General features: G+C 38.2%; 1 protein-coding gene across 7 annotated transcripts in view; it reads right to left on the bottom strand.

Annotated features, from left to right (window-relative positions):
- ORC2 (origin recognition complex subunit 2) overlaps positions 1-7974 on the bottom strand; it is a 57308-nt gene extending 49334 nt beyond the window's left edge. Inside the window, exons 1-5 of one of the 7 annotated variants that reach the window (XM_072617242.1) lie at positions 7672-7974; positions 7027-7163; positions 6227-6333; positions 5571-5714; positions 4655-4744 (exon numbers count right to left, since the gene is read on the bottom strand). In XM_072617242.1, the coding sequence (XP_072473343.1) occupies positions 4655-4744; positions 5571-5714; positions 6227-6290 (298 nt within the window). In that variant the 5' untranslated portion in view covers positions 6291-6333; positions 7027-7163; positions 7672-7974. Of the gene's footprint in view, positions 1-4654; positions 4745-5570; positions 5715-6226; positions 6334-7026; positions 7553-7671 lie in introns of those variants that run through there. The other 6 variants (XM_072617244.1, XM_072617245.1, XM_072617248.1 and 3 more) reach the window with 6 other exon arrangements.
- Positions 7975-12761: the final 4787 nt, after the last annotated feature.

Genomic DNA, 12761 nt, shown 5'->3' on the forward strand with positions numbered 1-12761 from the left:
TTTTTATTTCCTAATTATGCTTTTATTTCAACATTCACCTATAACTGCCCCAGACTGTCTTCACAAATACAATAAACAGTTTTTGCCCTTAAAAAAAAATAAACACAAGACACAAAAAAGCTGCCATGATTATAGATGTAGGGCTGGAACAGATCTCAGAGGTGAGAAAACCAAATTCTTAAGTTATGGTATATGATTGTAATGGAATACTATTGTGCTACAAGAAATGATACGTACAATGATTTCAGAAAAACCTAGAAGAGTTACATGAAGTGATGCAAAGTGAAGTGAGCAGAGTCAGAACATTGTACACAGTAACAGCAATACTGTATGATGAGTAATGATGAGTAAATGTGAATGACAAGTATTCTCAACAATACAAAGATCCAACATGACTCCAAAGGACTCACGATAAAAAATGCTGTCTACCTCCAGAGAAATAACTGACAGAGGCCAAATGCAGATCAAAGCATACTATTTTTCAATTTATCTTTTTCATGGGTTTGGGGATTTTTTTGGTCTGTTTTTTCCTTCACAGCATAATATGGAAATACGTTTTGTATGACTGCACTTTTAAAACCTATATCAAATTGCTCTTTGTCTCAGAGAGGGGAAAGGGAAGTGAGGGAAAGAGGAAGAGAATTTGGACTTCAATATTTTTTTAAATGAATGTTAAAAATTGTTTTTACACGCAAATGGGAAATTGGATTGATAGTGCTTGCTCCTAATGATATTAATTCATGGACTTGATTGCTCATTCTATATATGTTTACTTTTTTGAAATTCATAGTCTATATTCAGGCCTATATACAGCACTCTAAAGCATCCATACCTAGTACAGGTTGAGCTAAAACATTTTTTACATTTTTAAGTAATGTTTAAGTATTTAAAAATGTAAAAAATATCCTTAGCTCATGAACCATACAAAAATAGGTGTGAGCCAGATTTAGCCATCTTCTATAGTTTGCTGACCTGTCCTCTAAAGTAGCAAAGAATAGACTATGAGAAAAAATATATTTATAGAACCTATGATGATGAAAAGCATACTCTGCATCTCTACGGCTGATCAGAAGACTTGTGAATAAGTAAGTCCAAAATATTTTTGAATCTGTACAGTTTCTCTACCAGCCCATCCTTTTCCAAGGAGAACAGCAGTGGACTAATATTCTGGATTAGTCCATAAGTAAGACTGAACTACTAAAGAGATTCATACAGACATGAATTATCAATGCTGTGAATATAATGCCTCAGTTTAAGTTAACTTTATTTTATTGTCTATAAAGTTCCATAATCTTTGATCTAAGTTACAATTATGGTACAGTTGATTCACAGCGGTAATGAACATTTTATCCTTAATTTTCCCCTCACTTGAAGCTTATTCAAATATTTTAATATCACTTTTGTTAGGATTTTTTCCCTCAGTTTAAAATTTATTTATTTTTACTTAGTTTAATGACTGATAAAAGTTGTTTGCTCAGATGCCCTAGAAATGGCCCCAAGTAATTCTTAACAAAACCTGAATATAGGCTATGAATTTCAAAAAACTTCTTCTATGGAACTTTCATAGCAGTCCAACTGTGATGCTGCTCAGCACTGTGTGGAGATGACCTGGTTCTCAAAGGCTTTGACACTGCAGAACAAGCTCTGAGAGAGTCTACTAGTTTACCTTAATGGAAAGGAAAATACTGTTTTGGTGAAAAACTCTGCTCCTTTGGGACTCCTGATACTCTTGTTCACTTGTGCCATGGTGAATCAAATTTTATTAGGATAGTGGGGGAGGTAAGAGGAGACAGCCAGAGGGTGAGGAAAGGGGAAAAGGGGCAAAGGAAGATAGAGAGAGAGAAAAAGAAGAGGGAAAGGGGGAGAAAGGATAAAGAGGGGCAGGAGGAGAGGGAAAAGAGGAAGAAGAAAAGGAATGGAGCAGAGGGAGGAGGCAAGAAAGAAGGAAAAGGAGAGGAAAAGGGAGGGTGAGAGAAGAGAGTAAGAGGGAAAGAGATGAGGGGAGGGGAAAGAGTAGCTAAGAACCATAGTTTTTCAACTGCTAACCACTGCTACTCAAGATGATCAAGATGAAATTCTTATCCAATGATCAATGAGCTGATGTACTGTTAAAATCTGTGTCATAGCAATGTTGACATTCTATAAGTGAAATCAGGAGGCACAGTATAAGGAGGCTGAAGCTAAATGGAAAGATGACTTCCAGACTATCTTTGGTAAGGCAAATGAAGGAGCTGATGAAATTGGTTTTGTCACTCATACAAAGGCATTAAGAAGTACCTTTTCATGGGACACTTGATCATCCTCTGCCTAGCATACAGTAGGTTCTTAGTAAATGCTTGTTGGAATTGAACTGAATCCAGAGGAAAAAACAAATGGATGAAGAAAGTCTGTTGTCAATCTAGACTAAAATATGTATTTGGATGGTTCAGTACAACTGTATTTTTAAAACACTGGCACTTTTCTGGGGATGGTATGTATATGTGAATCATGGAAAACCACAGCATCTAAAGAATCAAAACTTTGGGTCACTCAAAAGACAATGAGAACATGAACCAACTGCCATCCATAAGGGATGAAAGCCAGTTTAGGTGAAGCCACCAGAAGTTCTGAGGGAAAAGTCAGGTGCGTCAAAGACCGTCATTATCACCACCTCTTCCCTGTGGCCCTGCTACAAACAGCTCTTGATCCACAACCTAGAAAGCTGGGAATAACAGGGCCATGGGATCACAAGTGCTACTTTCAGCCCAGTCCCACAGCTGTCATCAAGGAGACCAATCCCTGTGAAAGAGCCTGTCATATACACCACAATCAATACCAAACACTGACCAATTGTCATAGTCAAGTAGGTAAGCCCAAAAGTCTCAGGAATAGCAGAGCCCTCCAGAACACCAGTCTTGTTTCCAGCTTAGTCCCTCTATCCATCATTCAGGGAAGTGTTTCCTGTAGAACTGTGACCTGGCAAAAAATGCTGCAGCCCCACTGGTTCTAACTGATAAGAAACTAGTACATCTTCCCACTGCCCTCCGGTGATCCACTGTGGTAGGAACAACATCCTGCCCACCTCATTCCCATGCTAGTTTTCTCTTAAAATGGTATTCAACTTTATTCAAGGCTTGCCTGGCTCCGGGGAGTCAAGACTCAGGCTGCTGATGCCTCTTTCTGGTCTCCTGAATCTGTGTAATAGCCATAAGGAACTCCAAAGATTCTCTGATACTCAACTGTAAGATCACTATAGTCAACTCAGAGGAAGAGGAGTCTCACTCAGCTGGATCAGCTTGTGGTGTACTTGATGCATAAGGTTCTCTTCGCAGGGATGAATAAAGCTTTGTCCTAACTGCTGAATGACGCATGAGTCTCATTTCATTCCAATATTGGCCATATGTTACCAGGGGGCTGATCTGAGTCAGGCCCAAACCAAAACACCTTTAATTTTGATTCTTTGGATGTTGCAGCATTACGTGATTCATAAAGAATATCAGTGTTTTTAAAAATGGCTTTTTGTTGCAGGGAAAAGTTTGGCTTCTTTAAAAATATGGCACAGTCTCCCACCTCTTTGTTCTATAAAATTCTGGACCCCATTCACTTTCCATCATGGGAAGCAGCACCAGCACCCACCAGAAGCACCTTGTGAAAACTGGCCAGACCCAGACCTACTAGAGACAACCCATCTTCCCACCAAACTTCTTGTTGCTGCAAACTGTTTTGACAGTAGAAACAATAACACAGAAGATAGACTGCCTTACTATCTATTTTGCTAATGTACCCTAAGGACCCCAGCGACCTTCCCATCTGACTTGTGACCAGAATCACCTATATGTGTTGTCTCCTCCAGTTAGAGTGCAAGCTCCTTGAGGGCAGGGACTCTCTGGCTTTCCTGTTTTCATCCCTAGCATTTAGCACACGTACTTGGCACAGAGTGAGTGCTTAATACTTAATGTCTTTTTCATTTATTCTACCTAATCAATAAACAATAAGAACAATGCCATCTTATATTCTCTACATATTTCAGTTAATGGTGAGATGATAAAGATGTGGTCTTATTGGTCAATATATCTCTAGAGAGCCTGACTGTTCCCTGCTGATGTCCTCATTGAGAAAAATAACCTCTATACTTAGGTATATCAAAAGATTTTGTATAGAGGGGAAAACTGCTATTTCAGTTAGCACCTACTAATGCTCTGTCACATTTTTTTAAGTATTAATAAAGTAAGGACATTTTTTTCCAGTACTTTGGGATCTTCCCCTCCTTTGGATAACTTGTCTACTGTTCCCTCCAACTGCATTAACGTCAAGATAGATCTCCCCTAGACAACTGGTTCCTCTTTCTATTTTCTTTTGTGCCATGAGGAGTAATACATGGGAAAGTAATGTTAAGAAGAAATAAAAGGGGTTAGACATCATACAAGATACAAAAGGAATAAATGTTAGTCCCTGGCCTTGAAGATTTCTAATACACCTAGGAATATAAAACCAACATTCATGAATTTAAACTATTAAAGGGTATAAACAAGTGAGATAAAGTAAGCAAACTGAAAAATCTCACCAGTCACAAAATACACAAAGAGAAGAGTCAGCATGGGGAGAGGATAGTGAAGGAAGGTTTCCTGAATTTGCTGTTGGACAAGAAAAAAAAAATCAAGAATTAACAACATACCCAGCTCTGCCATTTTCTCAGGATTTTTTCTGGTCTGAAAAGAATAAACTTTGTTGCTACCACCTGCAACACGGCCATTTTTCAAGGATTCTGAGAAAGAGATATGCAATAGTTAGTAACAGAAACAAAATTAAACCAACTGAAATTTAAGGTAGGAAGTATTAGTTATTAATCTTTATTAAAAAAAAAAAAACAGTACGTAGCATGTTGGGTTTTGGTTTTTTTTTTTTAATAAGAGTCAACTAGGATCGTTGGGTTCCTAACTAGATGTGGTCCCACAGGGATCATTTCTCATTCTGCTGTCATTCACTCAACAGATTAGAATATTGTTTTTAAAAAACTAACTGAGATCATCAATTCAACACCAATTTGTACCTTTTTTTTTTCTGTTTAACTATCAAGAGAACTCAATGTTGAGTTTTCAACCAAAGGTCACATGAGGGACCAGGTCAAAGTACCATTGGAGCTACAAATCCATCTTCATTCATGGAAAAACAATAAACAATACAGGCTTTATTGACAGCGACAGGACTTGTACCTATGATTTCTTTGGGTATAGGGAAATCCTCAGTAAGCAAGATCCCTCTACAAATGCAGGACAGCATTTCTCTGCAAGAGAAAGTCTCAGAGTTGCCTGGAGTACCAAGAGGTAAATTGATTTGTTTGTTTATAAGGTAAGCCTTAAAGAAATATGATCAATATTTTTGAGGCAAGACTTGAACCCAGTTCTTTTTGACTTCAATGCTGGCTCTCTCTATCCAGTCTCAGTAGACACTACATGCTGTCTACTAACAGGAAGTCAGAAACACAATGTTCATTTATAAGCAACATTTTGCTACTTATCCTACAGCGTGGTAGTATTTTTACATATTGACAATTAGCAGAGATTTGAAGTTTTTTTTTTTTCAACAAATACCTTGAGGGTCTGTTCCTAGAATATCCACATAGTTCTCATCTTTTAAATCCTCCTGGTCATCTTCATTTAGGTCACTTTCCTGCTTCTTCATTAGTTTCTTTACATTCACTGAGAGTTGACCTCGATCCTTTCGAAATTTAGCCCCTGCAGTTATAACCAAAGAGCAAAAAATAACCTAAACTGAAAATCCTCTGAATGTTAAATTAGAAAAATGGTTTTCTTTTGGCATTATTTTTGCATTTCCTAAATTTTTTAAAGATGGAAAGGAAGAATAAAACTTTATCTGTTTAAAGAGTGTATATACTTTTCTAGAACTGAGTTAACGTCAACCTTCACAAATACTTCAAATTAGATATTTAAATTTCAAACATAAGCCTCAACCTCAACTGATAAAATTCACATAATTCTGTAACCAGAATTAACTGTTGCTACTAAGCAATCTCACAAGTTTCATAGAGTTTTGCTAATTTGGTTTCTTAGTTAACAGCATTTAAAAAAGGAAAACTCAGAAATAAAGATTTTTATACACAATCTTAGTATGTTAGATCAAATATCTCTGATATTTAAAGAAACAAAATATTTTCATCTATCAAAAGGTGAAACAAGAGTCAAACATTAAACAAGCATTTTTCCAAATACAATTAGACATTCTGTACCTTCTTCTTTATCAAGAATGTGATTAAGAACATCATCATCCCCTACAAATTGAACTTCCAGCATCCTGACTTCTTGAAGTAGCTTCAAATGGTTCACCACTATCAACCTTAACAGAAATAATAAAGCAATCATTCATAAGGGCCAAAAAGATTTATGCCAAGTACATTTAGGCAAATTTAAAATTTATGGTACATCGAGATAACCTCTAAAATACAATCTTTATCAGAAGTCTGGTAACTGGTTACCAGCAGTTACTAGCCTGAATCAGGCTAGTAAAGTTACATATTTTAATAATTTTTATAATTATAATTTAATAATTTTTAATTCATTTGTACAATTTACATTAAAAAGATTTTTCCCTTTTGAAAAAGGACTTTACTTAAAAGCAGGGAAAGAAAAGGGAAAGAGGGGAATAAGCATTTACATAGCACCTACTGTGGACCAGGAGCTGTGCCACACAGCTTTTTACAAATAGTAACTCCTCTGATGCTCACAACAAGCAACCTTGTGAGGCAAGTATCATCTCCATTTTACAGCTGTGCCAACTGAACCAAACAGATGCTAACTGACTTGCCATGGGTCACAGAGCTAGTGCCAGGGTGAGGCCCCAGGACTCCAGCCCCAGCGTTCTGCCCACTCTTCCTTATCTGTTCGTTAGCTGCAATGAACACTACCAGATAACGTCACACCCTAATTCTACGTGATAAATCAATCAAGTATCCGTCGGATAGAAGCATCCTAACAGCTCCATGCCCCGTGTACTATTGTCCCAGGTGTGAGCAAAAGAATTCCCACTGACCTCTGCCCCAATCCACCCGCGCAGGCAAAAGGATCTTTTCAGTCTTCACAATTCTGGATTGTCAGTAGCGCTGCCAATGAAGGCGTCTGAGGGTCAGGGCGGAGGATGGAATTTTAACGACACTCGCTTACCACCTTCTATGCGATAAGCATGCAAGGGTGAAAAAAGAGAAGATCCCGCCCTTAAAAAGAAGGCTCGGACGAGTCAGGAGACATCAATAACCAAAGTCAAAAGGAGGGGGATTATCCCTCGGGAATAACGAGTAACCTGGAAAGGAGCTGTCCGGACTCCAACCACGCGAATTCACCAAACGCTTTACCTGAAACAATGTTAGCCCCATTTTACAGGAAGGAGAAACTGAGGCACAAGAAGAAGGAAGACTTGCGGCCAAGCCAAACCCCTCCACCACAAGCCTCTCCAGCTCCCAGCATCTCCGGGGCGGGGCCCCCGCCTCCCGCGGCGGGAGCCCGGAGCCCCACGCGTGCGGCCGGAGCCCAGGGAGGCTCCCAAGGGGAGGAGGAAGCGCGTACTCGGAAACCCGCCCATCCTGGCCCGAACCTCCGGCCTCGGCACGGGCCCCGCAGGCCGGCTGGGCCGGGCCCGGCCCGCCCGGCCTCCCAGGCCCGCCACCGCTCCCACGCTCACCCGACCGACAGCCCGAGACTAAAGAGGGTGAAGAAACGATGCTAACTCAACCTCGACGGCCCGGCAACGGAAGGCAGACGCAGACGGGCAACTAACGCCACAGGCCCGGACAGATGGCTGAGGGGACAAGGAAGGGGATCCTCCCGACACACACCGAATCTCCCGCCCTGCTCAAAGGGGCAGCCCCTGAAGCTGCCAATGGGAAGCTGAAGCGGCGGAGAGCGATGGGCCAGCGAGCCAATCAGCGTCCCCTTGCCGTGCCCCGCCTAGAAACAGCCGGAGAAATGGAGACTCTCCAGGAAACAACAATTACCCCTCCCTTCTTGGGCAATTTCCGGTTCCGGGATGGCGTTGGTGTACCCGCAGGGCAAACCGCTTCGTGATTGGCTAAGGAGGAGAAGAGAGGGGCGGAACAGAGAGAGCGGAAGGTGTAAAGCGATTCCCCCCCCCCCGCCCCCCCCCTCCCCTGCCCCACACCAAACCACGTGGTAGATCTCGATGTTTGGACTCGTGCAAAGCAGCCTAATTTTTATGCTGGCCTCGAAGCAGGCTTTCCCGTTGTACCTAAAAGGGGCTTAATAAACTTTTGTGGAGTTGTGGAGCATCAAGGGCAGCACAAGTGGATCCAGCTGAGTGAGACTCCTCTTCCTCTGAGTTGACTGTGGTGGTCTTCCAGCCGAGCGGGATGTTGTGAAGTTCTGTTCATCTGGTTTGTGTGTGTCTTTGTGGGTAGACTCCCAAGTATTTTGTACCTGCCAAGAGTTATTTTAAATTGAATTTCTCTTTCTTCTGAGTTTTATTGGTAATATACAGAAATGCTGATTATTTATGGGGGTTCAACTTATAATCTGCAAATTTTTCTGAAGTTCCTAATTGTTTCAATTAATTTTTAGTGGATACTGTGGTTTTCTAAGTAAACCAACATATCATTTGAAAAAACTATAACTTTTCTGAAGTAGCATGACTTGCACTTTATCAAATAGGAGTGGTGATAAATGGACATTCTTGCTTTAGCTCTGATCTTATTGGCAAGGCTTCTCATTTATCCCCATTATGAGTAACTCTGTATCTTTGTCTTGGAAATATAATACTTAATTATAATAAGAAAAAATTATTCTTGCTTTTTAGTCATTTTTAAAAAATATAAGAAACGTCATTTTCTCAGAAGCTTTTTATGTATCTTGATAAAATCATGATTTTAAAATTGTTAATATAGTATCTTGTTTCGGTACTTTTATTGATATAGAACCAACCTGGCATTATTGGTATATAGACTTGGTCAAAGTGTAAAACCTTTTTGATATGTTGCTATGGTCTCTTTGCCAATATTTGAATTAAAATTTTTGTGTCATTCATTAAAGATACTGATCTTTAGTTTCTTTTTTCCATATTAACTTTTTCTAGTTAGGTATTATGACATATTTGTGTCATAAGAGGAATTTAGTAAATCCCATCTGTTCCTGTTTTTGTAAGCAGTTTATGCAATATTGGAACTAATCTTCTTTGAAAATTTGATAGGATTCATTTACAAATCCATTTGTTTCTGGACCTTTTTTATTCTTTGGGAGTTTATTTATGGCTCATTCAGTCTCATTTTCTGAGATTAGATTAAATTCTCTGTTTCTTGTTCTGTTAACATGAGAATTTATATTTTTGTCTACATTCATTTAAGTGGTTTTGTTGGCATGTTGTTGTCATTTTCAATCATGTCTGACTCTTCATGACTCCGTTTGGGGTTTTCTTGGTAGAGATACTGGAATGGTTTGCCATTTTCTTCTCCAGTTCATTTTACATGTGAGGAAACTAAGGGAAATAGAGTTAAGTGACTTGCCCAGGGTCACACAGCTTATGTCTGAGGCCAGATTTGAATTCAGGAAGATGAGTCTGTCATTCTATCCAATGCACCACATAGCTAGCATATCACTGGGCAAAATGGTTTCTAACAATTTTTTTTTTTAATTTCTACTCTTCTTTCATGGTAAATTTGTCTTTTTCATTTTGGATGTTAATAACTTAGTCTTCCTTTTTTTGAAAAATCAAATTAGATAATGGTTTACCTACATTATTTTAATAGTCTATTAATTCAATGATTTTTTGCTTTCAATTTGATTAATATCTTTGTTTTGTGTTTAATTTAGGTATTTTAATTTGTTGTGTTTCTGGTTGTTAGGTTACATGCCAGATTCATGGATCTGTTCTTTCTTTTGTTGATGAAAGAATTTAGAGTTATAAATTTTTCAAATTCATGTGTGTGTGTGTGTGTGTGTGTGTGTGTGTGTGTGTGTGTGTGGTTTCTATACTCTTTGACTTGTTCACATGAAACTGAGGTTCAGGTAATATCTGTTTCCCCCAACTTGTTTACCTCCTTATTTGCATATTCTTCTATTTGAGCACCCAGAATATGTAAAACAGAAATTTTTTCTCCCATTTCTTCTCTAGTGTATTTCTTTTCCCCTACATTTTCTTTTTTCTCTTACGATAATCAAAACATAACAAAACAACTCCCTAAACCTTTATCTTATTTAACTCCTGCTATAACCCTTGATGATTTAGGTTCTGAGATGACATGTTTCCTCACCCTATATAATCTGTTCCAATTGCTCAAGCGAATTTACCTTTTTATATTCCTCTTGACCTATACTGTTTTATATTCCTCTTCACTTGCACTTCAAACACAGTACACAGCACTTCTATGGTCTTTTCATTAAATGTTTAGAAGTTTTCTATTTCTTTAAAGATCCATTTTCTCCCTTGTAGGATTATTTCAGTTTTTCTGGGTAAGTGTAATGCTAATGAGATTGAAGATCTTTCCCACTCATTAATGGGCCTACCTCTTAAGGGGAATTTGATTAGGGGAGATTTGTATGAAGGCTTATACTTTTTGTTAAGGAGCACTGGTTCTCAAGGGTTGTGATGCACTCCAGCTCCAAAAAAGTGTACATATACTATGAGGAGAGGTTTTGTTTTGGGGCTTATTCATTGAAAGTGTTTGCTTGGCCAGACCAGACTCAGGGCAGACACTAAAGAGCGCCCCCCAGCTTTGAAAATCTAGATGTTGGTGCTTCTGTCTCTGGTAACTATGTATGTATGGTCAGACAGTTATCTGTCTAGTGACCTGTGATGTATGTATTACTTATGGTCAGACAGTTGGAAGCCCTGTCTGTTGGTTGATCTTTGTTTCTCTGTATTTTCTCCAAAATTCAGGGTGCTGACTTTTTCCCCTGAACTAAGTAAATGATGTATGTGCTTGATTAAAGTGATTGTTGACCCCTCAAAAGTTGCTTTCCTTTTAGAAATGCAGATCTAAGAACCTGTACAAGCCCTTCTGTATGTCAGGGTCCTTGATAATATTATAAGTTATTCTTGGTTTTAAGTCTATGGTGGATTTTTTTGGTCTTTTTTTCCTTTTGAGAGTATCATTCCAAACTCTCCTATCTTTTAACTGATAGGAACCAAATCTTGTGTTGTCCCAACTGTGGATCCTCTGTACTTGAATTCTGTCTTTCTGGCTGCTTTCAGCAATTTTTCCTTCACCTGGAAGCTTTGGATTCTGGCTATGATATTCCTAACAGTTTTCATCTGGGAGTTCCTTTCAAGAATTCTTTGATAGATACTTTCCATTTTTATAAGACTGGAGCATTTAACCCGCTGATTTCTCAAAATGTGGTATCCAGGCCCCTAACACACATAGCGATGAGATTTTTCCTTTACTAAAAAAGAAATGGAAGCCACCTTCATACCATCACATTAGTATCATTTTTATCATTTCCATTGACAAATTATTGTCTCTACTTTTTCTTTGACCCAGTCATTCTTCAAGATTATATTAGTCTCTACTTAAATTTAAATCCTTTCTTCAAATTTTCCTTATTGATTAACACTTTCATTTCATTGTAGTCTGTATTAGATGTGCTTAATATTTCATTCAGCTTTTTTCCATTTGTTTATTTTTTAGAGGCAGCTAAGTTGTACAGTGGATGGAGTGCTATACTTGGAATCAAAAAGACCTCTTTCTAATCCATTATGCTTCCTACATTTTATGAGTTTGTTTTTCTTTGATCCTGTTTTGACCCTTGAAGCAAGTTACATTCTGAAGGGACAGCAGTTCCGTTTCTCCAATTAAGATATAAGCACTTGATTATCATTTAGTTTTTTTAAATTGCTTGAACCTATTTTGCCTTTCTAGGGTTCTCTCATCTCCTGCATTTACATTTCAAAAATTCTATCTAGCTTTGTTTTTTTTTTCCCACCAGGAATGCTTTGCTGTCATCTACTCTATTGAAGATCCATTTTCCTCCCTGTAGGATTATGTTCCTCTTTGTAAGATGTTATTCTTCATCCCAAGTCTTTTTCTCTTGCCTTGTGTTTTACTCTATTCCAAGATTTCCTTTCTTTTATAGTAATGGTTGCATAATCCTATGTGATCCTGACAGTTTTTCTTTGGTGTCTGGGATCTTCCTGACTTCTTACAGTATTTTTTTTTATCTGAAAATTCTGGAGTTTGACAGTTAAAATCCTGAGAGTTAAATTTAAGATTTACCTTAAGCATGGACCTATGGATTCACTTTGTGTTCAAGTTCCAATAGTTTAAGGTGGTTAAAAAATTATAATACAAAATTTTATCGATGTCTTTTGTTTTCATACCATTTAACTATATCTCTCTTCTTACCTCTTCCAGAAATCCACATCTCATAATAAAGAATAAAAAATGGAATAAAGAAAAACACATCCTACAAAAATGAAACAACATATGAAGAAAGTCAGATGTAATTTGTAATGGTCCACACCCAGGGTTGCTCACCTCTGCAGAAAAGAAAGTATCCTATCTCTTCTTTGGGGCTAAGCTGGTCATCGTCCTTTCATAGCACTCCATTCCAGTCATTTTGTTATTGTCGTTACTGCTGTTATTCTATCCATTTACATCATTGTAAATACTTCCCTCTGCAGGTGTTCATAGAAGTAAATCTTCCCATGCTTCTTTATGTTAACCATACTCATTCTTTTATGCTTTCTTGAAATATGATGTCCAGGTTTTTTCACTTAGTATTAAGGGAGTCCAGTCTTTACTCATACTGTTGTCTAGGACATTT

Source organism: Notamacropus eugenii, chromosome 6 (genome assembly GCF_028372415.1).
Source record: "Notamacropus eugenii isolate mMacEug1 chromosome 6, mMacEug1.pri_v2, whole genome shotgun sequence".
NCBI classification, from domain to species: Eukaryota; Metazoa; Chordata; class Mammalia; order Diprotodontia; family Macropodidae; genus Notamacropus; species Notamacropus eugenii.